Genomic DNA, 18,120 nt, shown 5'->3' with positions numbered 1-18,120 from the left:
CTGGACATACTCCAGGGCTCTCTGGCTGGGAGGGCCAGAACTGGACACAGCCCTGGGGGCCAGCCCAGGGGATGGCCCTACCCTGGGCCTGTGCCCACACCACTGTTGGCACAGCCCAGGAGCCATTATTTCCATATTTATTTATTACATAAATATTTATTATAATTATTTAGAAACATATGGTATTTATAGATATAAATTGACAGTTATCAGCTCATCTTTTCTTGCAGTTCTCTACACAATCATCTATTCATTTTGGCTCTCTGTTGAACCTCTGTGCTTTCCCTGTGTCCAGTTGCAGGAGGTGCCATTAAGACATACTTTCACTTGCTATTTTTAACCCATGTCCTTTTTTTGGCTTTCCATGAGTACATGTATAATGTCAGGCTGTCAGGGATCTGTCTTTCAGCAGCATTTCCTGGCATGGGAAAAAGAGGTGTTCCTGAGAAGTGACTTTATTATGACACATAGACATAAGCTCAGCTTAAGTCACCATCCAAGTGGATGGTCGGGGTGAGCTCTGACCACATAAAGTGTCTGTAATAAAATAATCACATTCATCAGATAAATCCTGCCTCTAAATGCACTATTAATTACCTCATTTATACCTGCAGCTTGGAGAAGGACAAAATTCAGAAGATTAAAGTCTGGAAATGTGTATGAATATGCAATTTGCATTGTTATCAGGCCCATGAAATATTGAGAAGGTGCTTTCTGGCTAGAATTTTCGCAAGTGCAGAAAGCCCTGTGACAATTGCCTTGACCTTTGAAATTGGTGGCAGAGGAGTTGTAGCTGCTTTGGGTCACAAAGGGCAAGAGGGGGTCAACCTGGAGCAATGAATAATTCCATTTTCTGCACAATACCATGAAACTTTCCAGCAGACAGGAAGGGTTTTGTTATCCTCTTTCAAAAGCAGGTGACGCAGCAGGCATGGGGAAGGCTTTATTTTGGTTTTTCCATCTTATTTTCTAATTTAAATTGAAATGAGAATGTGCTAATTACCATAAACAGTGGCAGAAAATATACGGGACGTCTCCAGAAGGTTTTATTTCTCAGAGCACCAAAAATCAGCCTCTACTCTCATGAGTTTTACTGGAAATGCTTGACTTGAGTTCTGCTTAATCTCTTCTCAGGATACGTCTTCCTGATTTTGGATTGCAAAGCTCAGATAATTAATCTTACTGAACTTTTTTTTTTGTCATCTTGCTTATACGTACAGTCACTGGTGTTAGATGCAGCCTGCTGGGCATTGTGGGTGAGATGAGAGCTTTGTGCCTTAACTCACCTCAGGCTGGCATATTCTTTTCCCCTCTTCAACATAAATAAACATTTCAGGAAGGTATCAGAGACTTTATTGATATAAACAATCCCTCTGCCTGCTTTTCTCCAATTCAGCTAAAGTACTCCACTTCTTACAAATGCATCTACAGCTTATCTCCTTTAAAATCTATTTATTTTATACTCAGATATGAACAAGCTCTGGGTTTGTTTGGGGATATCCCAATTAACTATAAGAACAAGTCCATTTTTTCCCATTTTGAGCCATTCCAAAGGTGTTATTAAAAGCACCAAGAGTCACAGGTGAAATGTTTACCTGGTAATAGTGCAGGGATCTACTTTGAGAGGGGTATTCCAGGCTCTTGAGAGGTGCTGATTGCTGAGCTCTTGCTGGCCCTGCTATAGAAGGAGGTTTTCTTCTCCGATTCCATGAGTTTGTTGACTTCTTGCGTTCAAAATACAAAGTACAAAATATACAAAACCAAATATAATTTTCCTCTTATCCTTATGCTTTCTACACATGTTACTTGGACTGTGCATTTTATTTTCCAGTCCTCTCAAGCAGAAAACACAAGAAATATTTAATTCTATGCTATAAAAGCTTTCTTTTCTGTAAGTATTTTTTTTCTCTTGCAGACCTGGGCCTGGACCAATTCATAGTGAAACGCTATGATGGGAAGGTGAGCACATTGTATTATTAAATGTACTTTATTTAATGGCTTTTTTGACCTAGAATCCTTCAGTTATTACCTGTGTGAGGGTGTAAGTTAAATGAAGTGTGCCAAGTGTTCTCTTCTGAACATTTTCATTTTCAGTAGCATTGCAGTATTTTTTCTGTAGTGACAGAAAGATTGTTTCCATAAAGGGACCTTATTTTAATGTTTACAGACAAAATATTACCACTTCCTATATGCTGGTGGGCTGGGAAATCATGGGTTGTAATCACATTTCTTTGCTGCTTCTTTCTGACTGTGTGAGAGCCCCACAAGTTAAATCATTTCAGAGGAAACTCACTGAACCTTTCCCTTCCAGTCTCATCACCAGATTCCTAAAGGAAGGAGATGCTCTTGTGGTTTTTTTTCTGTGTCCCACCCATGTATTTCCCCCCATTGAACAGCCTTTCTCTGTTCCCCTTTTGAGGCCAGGTTCTTCCTGTAGCACTGCACAACTATTCTGGGTGATTGTGCTGTCATCACAGGTGTTGGTAAAATCTTAATTCTGATCTAACTTTGTCTCCCTGCGAAAGGGAGCCACCTAGCATCCCACCTGTTGTTTTGGACAGCACAGACCTAATTATCCACACTGTAAATCCCACTGGGGTGGTAAAGGTAGCTCTGCCTCAGGACTGGCAGCTCAGATTGACTCCTTGATACAGATAATTGCAGGTTAGTTAATTTTCCATCATATCATACAATGATGTAGCAGCATTTTAGCTGCTTTTAGCAGCATTTTCATCTGCACCATCTGAAAATAAAGCTTTCAAAGGGACATCAGCATCTCACCCCCTATTGCTGCTGGGTGCACCTGGCATAGTGTAAGGCATTTCCAGAAAACTTCAACACTGGGGAGAAAAAAGAATTGAAAGCTTTATATAAACACAATGTGGGCTGAACTTGTGCAGTCTTCTGGTTTGTGTTTAGCAGGGACAGGTGACAACAGGATGATCAAATACCTGGGGTCCCTGTCATGAGCACTGGACGAATGTGCTGGTTACCCAGACAGCAGAGCAGGGCTTTGCTGGAAAACAGACAACAGGGAGGTGGATTTTGGCAGTTAGTTTTGATACATAAAGCTCCAAAACATGTCATGAACACCTGTTTTCTTTTCCCCCCTGCCACAAATGTGATGTCTGTTTTTTGTGATTTAAAAAAACAGCCCAACCAAAGGAAGGATGTATATTCTTTGCAAAATATCCAGTGTTTCTCCCTCTGGATTCATGACAGTCTGTTTTGTATTCAATCACTTTCATCATTTTATCTTGTCAAGATATCACCCTCATTCCTTAGGCTTTAGATAAACAGGATTTGTTTGTAGGGAAGAAGTGCTGAATCCCACACTATTTTTGCTAATCGCTCTTCTGTTCCTGAGCGCTCTGCAGGCGATTCCCAGCACACTAGGTAAAAAATCCAAAGGCAAATCTTTTGAACTCAGCTTTCTGTTCCTTTGCCCCTCAACACCAAGGGCTCTGACCTGTAGTAGACTGAAATAGCTTTTTATATAACTTACAGATGTTGCTGCTGCATTTGGATGTCTCCGTGCTGTGGTTTGATTGCCTGAAAGTGAGGCAGCAGATTTAGGGGACTGCAATGGACTTTGCTTTATTATTATCTTCTCCTGGGGCCTGATTTTTCCACAGCCTAATAACACCCTGGAAGCAGTGTACTCTGAAAATGAAGAAATAGAGGGTCTTGTTTGCTTGGCTGTCTGCTTAAAGACACCTTGGGACTGGCTACATCTGCTGTGGCTATTAGGGCAGTGGTAATGTCCAGATGAGAGGATAATTTAAGGAGAGGATAAAATGAGCTGGCCTTGGCTCTCCCTTGGTAATGAAGGAAGGTGACAGCAGTTTATTCTGACAGCAGCTTGTTCTCATTTTGTTGCTTGCTTTGGGTTCCAGTTTAAAAAAATAACACTGCTGTTACTCAGCCAAGTACAACTGAGCTGCTGCAGAGCTGGCCTTGCACATTCTGAGTTTCACTTGCATAGTGATAAAACCCTTTTGCATCTTTTCCTCCATGCCTGGTTCCAGCCACACGTTCCTCTTGGATTATCAAAGCAGCCTCTGCTTGGAGGAGATTTGCCTTTGTGTGCTGAAGGAGCTGCTGAGCTCAGGCAGGAGGGTGAAAGGGTTATCACTGTTCCCCTAAGCATCCTTAAGGATGTTACACAGAGGCAATGGGAACTGTGGTTCTCAAAAATAGGCCTGGTCACTGGAAAGTAGTTCTCCTTTTTTAAGGAAAATGGAGTTTGTGAACTGTCAGACATAAGCAAGCTGTGCTGCTGAAAAGCACTGACAATCCAGAGGCCAGATCCTGGCTGAAGAGTGGGAAAGATGATTGATTTTAGTTCCAAGCAAAGTTCCAAACATGATGTCTGCATGCAAGGAGTAGTTTAGAAGGAGATTCAGTTAAAAGGTCTGTGCAGTTAGTTGCATTTTAATGACATATTCCAGGACAGTGTTTGTAGCATCCGTGTGAATTTGAAGTATGTGTCTTTGAGATCTAGATGCTGCAGCATTAGTGGGATGAAGTATGAGCTGCTCCTTTCACAGAACCCATTTTATTTAGGCAAAGCTGCCGTCAAAACCAACTAATTGGCTGTTGTGGAGTGATCAGGACTGATCTTGCCAAAGGATTTTGGGGAGTGATGTGCCTCTGTATTGTGCTTTTGTTGGGTTTCCAAGCCAGCTTGCTGTGCATGTGACTGAATGCCATGGTGAGAAGATAAAATCCACCTTTTTCCCCCTCTTCCTGCCCCTCCTTCTTCCTGCTGATAATTTATAGAGTTACTGGAGAGGGAGGTAGATATTACTGCCTTATTAATGGCAACAATGCTCCTGTAATATGAGCCTAAATGCTTTTTCTTCACTCATGCAAGACCAAAAGCCCTGGAGACACTCAGCCAGCACAAACCTTTGGTCAGATGTGTGTGCCAGCACAGGCTCATGCTTTTGGGCTAAGCGTGTACAGGGAGGCAACCTGTGGCTCCATTTTTGTCTAAGAGTGGTGGTTTCTTCCCTTGGGAAGCAAGCTCAGCAAAATAGGGGGAAAGAGGCATTGATTACTATTCATGCAGAGTAGAAAAAAGGTATTAATCAGCTTGCAGACATTTCATATGGACCCTGAGCAAAAGGCTGATGTGAGAACAGACACACTCAGGGTGTGGAGGTGCCCAGACCATGACTGTCTGCTCTGTTTCCACTGTCTCTTCCCTCTTGCATTTGGCTGTGGGAAGGCAAATGCATTTTTAACCCATCTGTAGGAGAAGTAACTCATGTTTTAGTGATGAATATGCTCTCACTAAGTAGTAGGGATTTCTTAGCACATATAACCTGGTATAAGCTTCATTAACGTTATGTAAGTTGTCATGCAGTTTGTTTAAAATTTTCTTTTTTTGTGCTCTCTCTATTTTTTCTGGTTTATGCATTAATGATTGACATGCTTCATCTCTCAAAAAAAACAAAGAAACAATGCAGTTCATGTTATTGGTCTGAATTGTGAGCTGCATATCCACCCTGGTGAGCCAGCATGGGAGCTCCCAGGTGTCCCCCAGCTGAGCTTCCAGCAGTGCAGCCTGGTGGAAAGGTGAAGGTGAGCTGGATTCCTTTTAAGAGACCTCTGGCCTATTTAGGATATAAAAGCCTCACTCTAGATGGCTTATTAGTTTAATTAGGATACACTTGACTTGCTCTTTTTTCTCCTGTGGGGAGAATTCCTTACTGCTGCTCAATAAGAGCAAGAGCCTTTGAGCTACCAGCAACAGCTTCCCCTCCTGCAGTAAGTAATTAGAGAGGCTTTCAGTGCCCTCTAATTAAATTTATGACTTAAGTATTTCCTGCCAGCATTTATGTTTACTTCTCTAGATGTTTGGGCGTGCCATAAAGTAATGCCAAGCAAGGTGAAGGACAAGGAAAATACTTCAAATGGTGCCTCTAAGTGCCAGTAAAACATCTCTAGAATAGAATTCACTTCCACTGGATAATGCAGGGTCATATCATGGACCAGTGCAATGAGTATCTTCAGCTGCCCTGACCTGAAGGTGTGTGTCCATTAAAGAACACTTGCTGGGAGTCAGCTCACGAGGCAGATTTCTTTCCAGATGATTTAAAGAGCATCTCAGGAGTAGAAGAGTTGAAAAAAGTACTTGGGGAGGATCCCCAAGGCAAAGACTGGAGGTAGATGCACCATCCTTTCCTGGTGGATTGAAGGATCTTGCACACAGGTTTCACAAAGTGGGAAGGAAAGGAGCCTTGATTTATTAGCTGGAATTTCTGGGATCCTTTGCTCTGTGGATGGGCTTTGCCTGGAGCTCTCAGCAGAGTTTGATAAGCTGCCATAGACCCAAACTTGCAGCAAGCGAGACAAGCCTAAAATCCTGCTGTCATTCAGGAGCCAAACACAGGGTCAGAGCTCTGAGCTCCCTGGAGGTTTAAGTGCCTCTGAAATCTTAATTCCAAAGGATGCAACTATAAATGCTGCCTTACCAAAAGCCAGTATCACGATTCAGTAAAGAGCAGCATAAAGGGCAGGTGCACTGGAAGACACTTGGTATGTTCTCCAGGTTAAATGCAATGAAAATAGGTGAGGAGTCCTCTAAATCCAACTGTGTGAGGTCTTGCCAGCATCTGTTGTGACAGAGTTTGAAATGAATGTGTCCCCAGCTGGAGCTGGTGAGGCTGGGTTATGGCTTGCTTAGAGACACCTTTCAAGTGTTTAGCTATTCTAGTGCATAATCCATAGGAAATGTCACTATCCAAATTCAGATTCCCTGCTTTTAAATTCCTTCATCCTCTGATCTCAGCACAGGTAGTATTTGCATAATAACCAGGAGGCACCTTCTTACATGGATAATAACCTTACACTGATCTGCAGGAACACTCCTCTGCTATCCCTAAAAGTATTGTAAGGAAGTGGTGAGACAAAATCCTTGCCTGTGGCTTTGTGGAAGCAAGCAGAGATGCAGTTTATTGCAAATAACCAGCAAAGCTGAGCTGAGAAGGTTTTTATCTTCTTTGCTTCCTTTGCTAACACCCTGTCCATGTTGGTTGGTTTCTTTGCTTGTTGGTTTTTCCCTCCCAGCCAAACTTGACCCTCCTGTCTGCTTCAGTTAGTTCTGATGTTTCTCTCCTGTGTGGACACTGAAATGTGCAAATTCTTTTCTTGGTTTGTTTTTAATAAAACTGTATTTCATCAAAGAAAAATCCTTAATTGCTTCTAACACAAACATCCCTGTGAGCACCTGGGCTGCTTTAGGTACAGAACAAGTAGATAATCCTATCTTCTCTACCAAACATTTGTGTATTTTGGCTTTGACAAAGCTCTATTTGCTGTTATCTTTGTGTATCCCTAATTCTGCTGCTCATTTCCACAGGGCTCCTACTAAAATCCTCTGTCTGTTCTTTGTCCTCTTTTGTTCTGGTTTCCAGGTACCCGGCGGGTGTTTCCTCCAGCTGCTAATATCTCTGATACTTGTCTTTATTCTAATTCTGGTTTGTGGTTTTTTTTGGTGTAACCAAGCATTCCCTCATTTTCTTCCCTTTTCTAACCCTCTCCCCTCCCACCAGGATTTCTGGCAGGTACAAAGCAGACAGCAGCATGTGCTTTGATTAGTTTGTGCTTCAGACCTCATAATATGCACTTTTCACGTGAAAGGGACAGTGTACGCTCACCTCTTCCCCTGCTCCTCTCGTAAATACTCCTGAGTGCTCTCCTTGATCCTCAGCCTGCAGGGTTTATTTCAGAGCACCTGAGTGTGGCTTGTGGAGAGAACAGTCCTCAGGGTAACCATTAATACCTGGCTCTATTAACAGGAACTGCTTTGAGCAAAGCTCAGATGTGTGTCTGCCTGCCCTCCTGGTTTCACAGTGTCCTCTGAGGCTTCTGTCTTATTCTGCAGCTTGATGAGATTGTGATAGAGCTGGCTCTGCTGGAAAATAGCGCTTTCCCCTTGAGGCCATAAAGTTAGTTTGATTCCCTGGCCAAATGCTTTGGGGAAATGTCATCTATCTGAAGGTGTGCAGGTGTGGGAAAGGCTGCATTTGCAAACTTGAGTTTTTCAAGTTAATTATGTAGACTGAACTGTATTAAAGACTATGTTAGATGGTAGATATTTAGTTGTTGTAGTTCTTAAAATGTTTTTTTTAGGAAAAAGAACTAGAAACCAAAGGGGAGTTCATTCAATATTAGTAAGTAAAGAGGAAAATATCTGGAAGCACTTTGAGTTTGCCCTGTAGCTTTGTGGCATTAATGAAATCCATAGGGAAAGTTAGGGGAAAATAAACAACTTAGTAATAAGCCCTCAGTGGGTGTATGCAGTCTTTTAATCAAAAATAGATTCTGGAGTATTTGTGGCTTTAATTTCTTTGGTAGTTTTGCTTTTGTTAGCTTAACGCTTAATACTTGAGGGACAAAAACAAAGCTCTGAGAACTCTGTCCTTGGGTGACATGGTGTTAGGAGGGAGAGGGTGGCAAGGAATGCTTCAGGAGGTGCTTGAACTCACTTGGCTCCACAAGGAGGTCAACTCTGGATGGCAGAAGCAGGTGAAGAAAAAAAAAGACAGAGAGGGAAAGAGAATTGATAAGATTTTGGTGGTGAGTACCAAGTGTACAACCCTAACCTCATCAACTGAGCCAATGTTTAATAATTGCTTTTTATAGAGAACTATTATTTTCCTCCTTGTGTCCTTTCACACTGGGAATTTCTGCCTGAGAGAAGGAGCAACACAATGAGTTCATCTTGGTCATGCAGGCTGACATGAGGGAGAGCAGCATCCCAATTTCCATCCAAGACATAAACAGCTGTTTAAATTCAAAGGTGGCAAAACTGAGCTCATTTTAGAAGCTTGATGTGGGCCATCAAGGACCCTAATTTCAATCATCTCCATTAAATTTCCATGCAAAATGCCCCAGAGGTCCTGCAGATTGTGATTTCATTACCCTGCAGAGGGCTGAGGGGAGCACAAGTGTAGACTGTCCCTTTTCAAGGCCTTTCCTATTTGCTTTTCCTGCAGGGGTTTCTCCCTTGCATGAGTGGCTTTGCTGCCTGCCACGCGTTGGGAGAGTCTGTGTCGTTGATTTTCTGGGTTGTGCAGAATGCTGGCCTTGCATTTCAGGTGCCCTTTGTTTGAAAGGTGGTTTGAATATTTACAGCCTTGCTGGAAGGGAGGGAATGCAAATTTCTCTTTCCAGTCACAGGAGTCCACCTGCAGTAAGAATTGCTGCCCAGGTTTTCATTCTCTGCATGTGCTCAAATTGAGAGTGAGAGAATGTGCAGGACAACCTCACCCATGTTCAACTCTGTATTTTTGTGCCCCTCTGTAGACACAGATAAAATAACCCCTGAAAATCAAAAGTTTTTAAAACCTCTTGATTAAAATATACTCTTGAAAGGTATTATCTGCCAATTATGCAGTATTATCTGCTAACAGTAAATTTTAAGCATTTTTTTAGATCAGCACTCAGCCACAACAATTTGCTATGGAGAATCTGTTTGTGTTTGCCGGTATTGGTGTGCAGACTTCATAGTAAATTATCATTCCTAGTGGCTCCAGATAATGTGAGCTTTCCCAGGTTCTAAAAGAGGTTTATGAGTTTCAAAAGGTCCTTGTGCTGTTTTCATCACAGCCTCCAACACTTTTTTCTTATTTAATGATGTAGAAAAAGTGATATAAAAAAGCAAGACAGTGCATTTCAAATTACTTATTTTGCATCTATATTATGGAACTGACTTTAAAAACTGTTGAATTCTTTAATTTTCCCTTAAGTCCCATTTTTGTCCATTTCATAGTGCAGAGGGACCTCTCCCATTTCTTTTTCCCTAAAGGACTTTTGAATATTTGGGCTGAAATGCTCAATTTTAAAATCTGATCCTGAAAACCTTTTTATTTCTTTATTAGTTTTTCTCAAAGTGAGGTGCCTGGTATCTCTAGATACATGGCTCTGACTCTTTAAAGCTTAAATCTTTAAAAAAAATGAGCAAAGTTTAAAATCCTCCCTTTTTTGGTTCAGTGTTTTGATGCAGACAGAGTTAAAAGCACATATTTTTAATTGCCACAGCAAGCTGGTTTGCACTGGAATTAATTAAGGGCTTTCCCTTGTCTGTTACCAAGTCTCTTAATATATATTTCCCTGGATTTTCAACAGCCCTGCTTGGGAAAAGCTGCAATAATCCACACCTGTCCTGCTAGCAAAAGGGACTTTTTTTCCTACATGCTTACAGTTAACCATGAAAGAAACACATTAATAGATGTTCTTATTTTAATATTTTGCATAACTGAAGGTGGTCAGTTGGGACTGAAAGAGAATTGCTTTGCATCCAGGGGACTTCACTCTACACTCATGGGTTTGTATTTGCTCAGTACAATATTGGTCACCTGAAATTGTTTCTGTTCAAAAGGAACAAACCAAGTACAGTGATGTTTGTAAATAAAAGGTGGTTTATTCTTCATCTAAAATCCCTTGCTAATTAACAGAATTGCTTCCTGGTTCTGGAGAAATACCCATTATCTCTCATGGATGTTTATTTTATTGTTGTTTTGGAAGGCAGAAGTGGTCACATTGGGCTGATAAATTCCTGAAGCTTTGGTTCATGGAGGTGCAAATGTGCTGCTGAAACATAAGTTACAGGAAGAAACATGCCCAAAATGTCCTTTCCTTCTCCAGATGGAAACACAGACTGACAGCTCTGAGGGATTTCCCAAGAATGTGTTCTTCCCAAATTAAATGCTGTAGTTTCTGGAATGCCAGATGAAGTGGAGCTGCCAGGATTTAGGTGGTCAGGCTTTTCTAGACTTGCATTAGGAGTGGGAGCAGCAGCACCGTGTGCCCATCTCTGCCTCTGCAGAGAAGGCATCCTTCCATGTGCAAAAATACGCCTTTATTTTTCAGATTTGCATAATTCAGTATTACCACGTTTCATTCCTCAGCCCTGAGAAAACAATTTTAAAATCCAAAATAAAGGTAATATTTGACAAGGAACATAAGGATTCCGTGGGGTTTTTCCACCAATCCTTGTTGATGGAAGCTGTACCATGTCCTTAACTTAAGGGAGGCTCCAGCACATCAGTTTTGGGGTGGAGTATGTGAAATTTGTGATGTATATTTGGGTGCTTTGCAGCCAGCCTGTACATAAAGAACTCTGGGGAATTGCCTGCATGCAGCACAAGACTTTTTCCTCTAGCACGTGGGTTTGGGGAAGCTTGGTCACTGCATTGATCTGTTCAGCCACATCTTGGTGCTGATTGAGCTTGAAGCCTGAGTTGGGAAGGGCAAAGCAAGCTCTGTATCTTGAATTTGAGTCAGTTTTTTGACCTGTCATCGGTGTCTGGAACTGTAAGAGAATCTGCCTGTACACCTGTCACAAGTTTTGTTCCACTGAGACTGGACTGGTGGCTTCTCACTGAACTTACACAGCCATGCTTGTGCCAAAAGCAGCGAGATATTTGGATTTCTTTTTCTTTTTACATGTTAATTTGGATGTCTGCTTGTCTGTGTGCTTGTTAAATATGAATCTACTGCTTGATCAAAAAATACATCGTAATTGTAAAGTGTTCCCCATGGCTTGCTCACTTGTGAATGCTCAGGTTTAAATGGGTTTTTTTGGGGTGTACTGAATGATCTTAACCAATTACTCTGGTTTTGGGAGTGGATTTTAAATGGAAAAAAATGCTGAGTGGAAGACATTTGGCTGTTTTAACTGAACAATTTGAGAATTACCTTGAGCTCAGATACAGAAGGGTGTTGATAATTACTTGTGGAGATGACTTGTCTCTAAAAGAAGGTGGAGGTTTGGAAAGAGATTTTTTGCCTGGGTGTTTGATACCATGCATCACCTTTCTGGCTGAATGGGAGTGTGCTGGAAGGAAGGTGGGCTGTGGAAAAGGGTGGTTTGAGATGTTAGTGAGGACTGACTTGAGGGGTGACAACAGCTCACATTGTGCTTTGTGAAATAGGTAGCTAGATTTATTTTACAATATTTTTTCCTGGAAGTTAGATATAATTCCTTGCAGTACGTTTCATGGTGGGGAGCAGCTCCTGGGAGATGGATGCTTTGAGCCTTCCCATTGTGGGGTGAGCTTCCCACTAAGTTCATGGAAAGCAATCAAACACACAGCTTCTCACTGAGACAGGAAAATGAATGGGAGAGTTGGGAAATTTTTAAAGCTTCTGTTCTACTGCTGGGAACCTGAAAATCTGATTGATCAGGGCAGTTGTTATTTTCCCTTAAAATCAGCGGGAGAAATTCCCTTTTCCACGAGCTACAGGCAGCTGAGCAATGTAGTTACAGCTTGTGTTCCCTGGGTTGGTGACAAGTAGATGCTGGTTTTAAGATAAATAAATAACCTTTTTTTACTATGTTTGCTCAAAGGAAGGTGCAAATGGGTAAATGCTTCTCCCTCCCACCTGTCTTTATATTTCAGAGACTAACTAACTTAATATCCTTTTTTATTGCTAATCTATGAATGTTCTTTCCTCTTATGAGGAATATTTTGAGCTGTTTGATGCTGACCATGAATTTTAAGTGCAGCAAAAAGCCCATAAAAATTAATAAACCACCTTCTGGAACTTTTTCATGGGATTCTTCAAGCAAGTTGCCAATAGCTAGATTATGATCAATGCTGCCCAAGAGAGGCAATCAGAGGGAGAGGCAATAAATCACAGGAGCAGGTGAGATGCTGCTGGCAACACCTCCAGCAGCAGTCACAGGGAGCTGCTTTCTCCCCACATCCTGCCTGTGGTTCAAAGGAAAACCAGATGTTTGTTCTTCACATCAGCATCAATGTTATTTTTGCTTTGGATTCATCTTGATGGAAATGGAAGCAAAACCAGTTTTTGAGGAAATGATATTTCAACCTGGTACCCCATAAGCATAAATGGCTGTTATCTTGCATCAAATGAAGGCCATTAGCATGTTGTCTGCTGGTAGTGACTCACCTCTTATTAAATTCCTGGTGCTCTCCAGGTGGTAAAGGCAGAGTTACTGGGAATAATTTTATGTGATCAATAGGACCAAAGTATTTTTCCCTGGAAACTGTGGGGTTTTGTAATCTATATGATTATTTTTGTCTCTTTTCTTGTGGTTTTCAAGCCAGATACAGGTTAAATTTTCATCTAAATTATTAGCTGAGCTCATCCCCACTCTGCAATCACATACAACGGTGAGTTCACTCTCAAAAAATAAAAGAAAGCCAAAAAACTTGAGGTGGATGAGAGACATCAGCTGCAGGCAGTGGAGAAGCTATGAGCTAACACTTGCTGGGATATCTCCATAGGGTTACAGTCACAGCAACCACCTGGTTGCTCCAGACTTTCCTTGCTCTTGGCAAGCCTAACCATTCAACTTGATGTGACGTTTTGCCTGCTTGTTTTATTGTTGGTTAATCTGTTTTCTTTTCTTTATCTTGTATATGATGGGATCTCCGCTAGACAGAGGTAACGGTGGGGGGCAGTTGTGTAGCTGGACCCTTGTGTGGTGCTGTTTGTTGGTGGTTTTTCCTAAAACCAGTCCTAAATTCAGCCTTCTTTTCACCGTGCCTGCGTGTGCTTGCATGGCCTGGTTTCCATGGAATAACCTTATCTACCCCTACTCTCCTCTGTATTAATTTAATTCTCCTCTCTGTGTGTGTGTGTTTCCTCCTACTGTGTCCTTAAAGTGGGTCACCAGTGTGTATTCCCTAACAGTTTTATGGATACTTTTCAGCCTTTGGGGGTTCTGCGGATCAAAGGGACTGGAATTTTTAGCTTAGTAAGATACTGTGAGCTGATAAGTGGAAAAGAACTGGAGCAAGAGGGGGGATTGAGTTGGTTTCAGGCCCAGTCCTCCCTGTGAGTTCACACACACACACGGTTTGAATAACTTTGATCAGATTTTATATTCATGTCAAATAGTCCTTTCTTGGCTCCTTTCTACAGCAGAGTCTAACTAAAAAGCTGTCAGTGAAATACAATTTCCTCTTTGAATCCTGTATTAAAGTTTGAGGTTTTTTATCACTAATCTCAAAGATTTTAAGCAAAGTGACCGTAGTTTTATTTATGTTTATTTCAGCTGAGCTGAACCAAAAAAGGTTGGTTGCAATTGGTTGCAATTCCTTATCCTCATTTGAGATGGGCAAGCATCGATCTTTGCAGAACTTTTGTGATCAGATCCAAAGGCTGGAAAAGGTCCTCTGGATATGGATGGAGATGGTAGGGGTGTGTGTGTTTATGGAATGGCTTGTTGGTGCTAAGGATACAAATCAAGCCTTCCATTTCTGTGTTTAACCTGATGATGTCTGTGCTCTCTTTGGGGTGTGGCTCGGGTGGATGACCAGAAGTTATCCCAGGAGAGGGAGAAGTTTGCTGACGAGGACAGCATTTTCTACGCGCTTGGAGAATGTGGACTCATTTCTTTTTCCGACTACATCTTCCTCACCACAGTCCTTTCCAGTAAGTACAGCAGGGATTTGCCCTGCAATTCCTGTTTTGTTTTTTTTTTAATTTTTGGGGTTCACAAGCTTGTTGACATGAATTTCCCTAAAAGGCCTTTTGATTGCCTGCAACTCGAGCTGAGCAATTGCTGTTGCTTGATCTGGTCTAGCCTGAGTGCTTCGGGAAGACAAGCAGATTGATGACTTCTGAAGATTTATTTCTCATTTTGAAATGTGACAGATTTTTTTTTAATGAGTCACTTGACCTGCTGTTCAGATCTGTAAATGGAGATGTGTTCTTGAGCTGTGTTCATGTGATATTCTCTTGGATTTGGATGAACACAGATCTCCAGCTTTTCACTGGTTTCACGCCTCTCCAAATTCACTTTTCCAGCTGTATTTTCACTTGGGTGAGCTCAGGTTTGTGAGTGATACAATCCAATGAGGAGGGAAGTTAAGCTGTTTATATTTCAACCAGTATCATTAGATACCTTCTGTCTTTTCACCCTGCTGCCCTTGACTTGCATTTGTGGTATTTCCATGATCTGCTAATCTGTTCCAGCAAAGTCGTCTGCACTCTGAGTGCCAGCACTGAAAAGTTTGCTTTGCTGGCAAGAACCAGTAAAACTGAAGCCTTTGATAATGTCAAATGGCATTTCTAGACTTTCTTCACGTGGAAGTCAAGCTCAGAACCTCATTTGCAGAGCTTCTCTGACTGCTTGGAAGGTGCTGTGTCATAAACAGGAAAGTCAATGTCACTTTCTCAGCCCTATTAGAAAAAGTGGGGTAAGGGGTAATAAGCCACTGTCCAAATGAATTTGAGACATTTTCTTTTCAGTTTTAAAAAGAGAAAACTTGGCCATCTAATCTGGTAATTATCTATTCCATGCTGACCTGATCTGTGGAATTAAAAAACTGAATGCTTCCCAGTTAGCTGCAGAGCCCACTGCTGCCTGCCCAGTGCTGTTGAGGGAGTCAGCTGGGTTAATCACTGATGCTTTGTCACAGCAACAGGTGCTTTATTCTCCCCCGTGTTCTTGCATGTTGTAACAGGAGACATGAGAGGCAGCTCTTCATTTACTGAGGATCTATTCCTGGGAAGCAGCAATGCTCACGTTCTTGTTTGTTGTCAAATGGACCTGGCGGGGGGACAGACTTGTGTGTGACCTTCATGTTGTGAAAACAACCAGAGAGATACAGCTGGTTCAAGCCAGGGAATTTGTTTTATGACTTTAATTTGTTTTTTTTTTTCCACCAAGTCTCCAAACTGGCTCTTAAGATCTTTGCTGTTCCTTTCTTGTATTCATCTGGACTGTGCCAAAATGATCTCAGGTACTCACTTGTGTGTAATGAGGGCTTTTCATCTGAGCCTCCACAGATGACAATGAACTCTCAAATTACTGAGTGTGGTTTGGAAAACACTCTTGCCCTTGTTTTTATGGTTGTGCTGGTGGTGAACAACGCCCTAATCAAGTACACAGGGTGCAAAATTAATTTATGTGCTTCCACAGGCAGCAGTAAAAGAAGTTGTTCTTGCTTTGCTTTAACTTGTTTGTTGTGAGAATAAAAGAAAAGGACCACCTCGTGTTGGAGGGCTTGTTCTTGGGCTTTTGAATGTGTTCACAATTACAGGGGCGTTAGCTTAATGAGGAGACAGAATTGACTTTGAGGATCCATATGAAGGGTGGGCAAGGCAGAAGCTTTCAAAAAGGAAAATTAAAAAAAAAAAAAAAAAGAAAAAAAATTCCAGGGCTTTGAGGCTGACTTATAGACATTTGGGGAGTTTGCTAAATGATTACTGAAGATGGAGGAATTTCTCTGGAGCTCCTGTTTAACAGAGATTCCCCAGAGGGAGAGTTTGGGTTTCATTTCTAAAGCATTTGCTTTTGTAAAATTAACTCCCAACCAAGCCTTACCCTGTGGCTAAACAGAAAACTCACTGTTGCACCCCACTGGTTTACTCTCTGGTTAATATTGCTTTGCAGGAATCCAGTAGTTCCTGATTAGGTTCTTTTCCCTAGAAATAAATAAATAAAACAGAGAAATAAATAAATAGACTATTTATTTATAAATAAATAAAATAAAATGATGAAAATAAATCTTAAATGTGACAGTTCAATATTTGTTTTCTCCTTGTGTTGTTTAAATAATCCAAACATTAAGGAAGTATCTGGACAAGGTGGAGCTGTAGATTACATCAAATAGAAAAATAAATAAATATTGGGAAAAGAAGGTGGCATATTGAGCATTAAGCAGGATAATCAAAAGGGGGAGTGGGAGATTGGGTCTGGGAGGGGAAAGCAGGAGGGAGAGTGATGGGGAGAGATCCATCATGGTCTGGTTTGGCTCGTTGGACTCCAAACTGGTCAATGAGAGCCTTGGGAAACAAGAAGCCCCGAGGGCGCTGTGTCATTGTGCTCGGCCAGGCTTTGGGAGTGCTTCCCCAAACTCCTCATTTCAGTTGTCTTTGCAGCTTTACCTGAAGCTCCCTCCAGCTGAGTTCTGTGAAAGGGGTGTGAGAGGAGGAGAGAGGGCTGGAGTTTTCATTTCATATTGCTCTCAAGCAGCTGTTTGCACATTGCTCAGAAAATTAGTCTGTCACCGTATCTTATTTACGAGCCATTCCTCACTCCAGCACTGTCTGTTCTCCTCGGCTGAATTTTCTTTTTAAAAGAACTAATAAAATGGCTTTTAGCTGCTTCAGAAAGCCAACCTTCTGTCCTGGTAATCCTGTTAAAGGCAATGAGAGTTGAGGGGCCTTGAGGAAACTCCATGGCTTCTGTCGCTTCAGCTGCTTCTCATGTTTTGGGGCCAGAGGTAGAAAGATGAGTAAATTCTGATGGAATTTCCCTTGGATCCTTTGAATGTTATACGAAAACAATGCCTTCCCTGACCAAAGAGGTTTTTGCTTTGAAACTTGCAAAACAAACGGAGGAAGGAGAAAAAGAGCTTTTCCATGGCCAGTGACTGCAATTTCCCAGCAAATGGGGTCCATTTTCAAGGCACACTAATTCTGCCTCCAATAACAGGTACTGAAGAGAGCTGGGCATTAAAAGAATAAATTGGTGTTGTTTCCACAGTTGGACTGTTGCTGTGTCTGGATTTAAGTCTCCTGGCAAGAGGGTTAAGTGACATTGGCTGAAGCCACAATAATTAACCTTTTGCCAGGGCTCTCATAGCAGACCTGCATCTCCTTCTCCCATCACAGCAGGTAACTCTCACTTAGGATGGATTCACCTCTGTTATTTTTTTTTCTGTCCTGTGTATAGGGAATAAATTTCAAGCCATCTAACTCTGGAACTTGTGTTCTGGCCGGATATTGAGCTCTGTGTGTGTCCCTGCAATGGAGAGACATCTTCTCCCACACTGGGATCTCCAGAGTCCCTTTGGATCATGACTGTTCTGAGTAAATTATTCCTGGCTGACAGGAAATTCTTCAGCCCCATCCCTGCCATGAGTGAAATCTGTTACCTCACCAGTGGTGGGGTAATCCAGGTGTGCCCAGTGTCACAGGGCCCATTTCCTCAAGAGAAGGTTGCTTTGAGTTCACAGGACTATTTTTGTTTGTAGTCTTTTTCATGTTAATTTTATCTTCAATCTTTCCAGACCCTCCATGGGTCCATCTCACCCTCACTATTTGGAGCAAGGATGTCTTCCTACCTTTCTGCCAGCCCAGTCACTGCTGTGTGGCATTTCCAACATGAATCTGAGCAGCATC

At 41.8% G+C, this 18,120-nt stretch overlaps 1 protein-coding gene across 5 annotated transcripts in view; it reads left to right on the top strand.

The window, feature by feature from the left end:
* The window catches only part of MICU1 (mitochondrial calcium uptake 1), an 88,670-nt gene that overhangs the window by 31,752 nt on the left and 38,798 nt on the right, over positions 1-18,120 (top strand). For 4 of the 5 annotated variants that reach the window (XM_077784795.1, XM_021543867.2, XM_077784797.1 and 1 more), the window contains 2 exons: positions 1,916-1,959; positions 14,307-14,421. In XM_077784795.1, coding sequence (XP_077640921.1) covers positions 1,916-1,959; positions 14,307-14,421 — 159 coding nt within the window. Of the gene's footprint in view, positions 1-1,915; positions 1,960-13,276; positions 13,429-14,306; positions 14,422-18,120 lie in introns of those variants that run through there. The other variant, XM_077784798.1, reaches the window with a different exon arrangement.

The sequence above is a fragment of the Lonchura striata genome, chromosome 7 (genome assembly GCF_046129695.1).
Source record: "Lonchura striata isolate bLonStr1 chromosome 7, bLonStr1.mat, whole genome shotgun sequence".
Taxonomy (NCBI): domain Eukaryota; kingdom Metazoa; phylum Chordata; class Aves; order Passeriformes; family Estrildidae; genus Lonchura; species Lonchura striata.
This window is presented reverse-complemented; position numbering and strand designations above follow the sequence as displayed.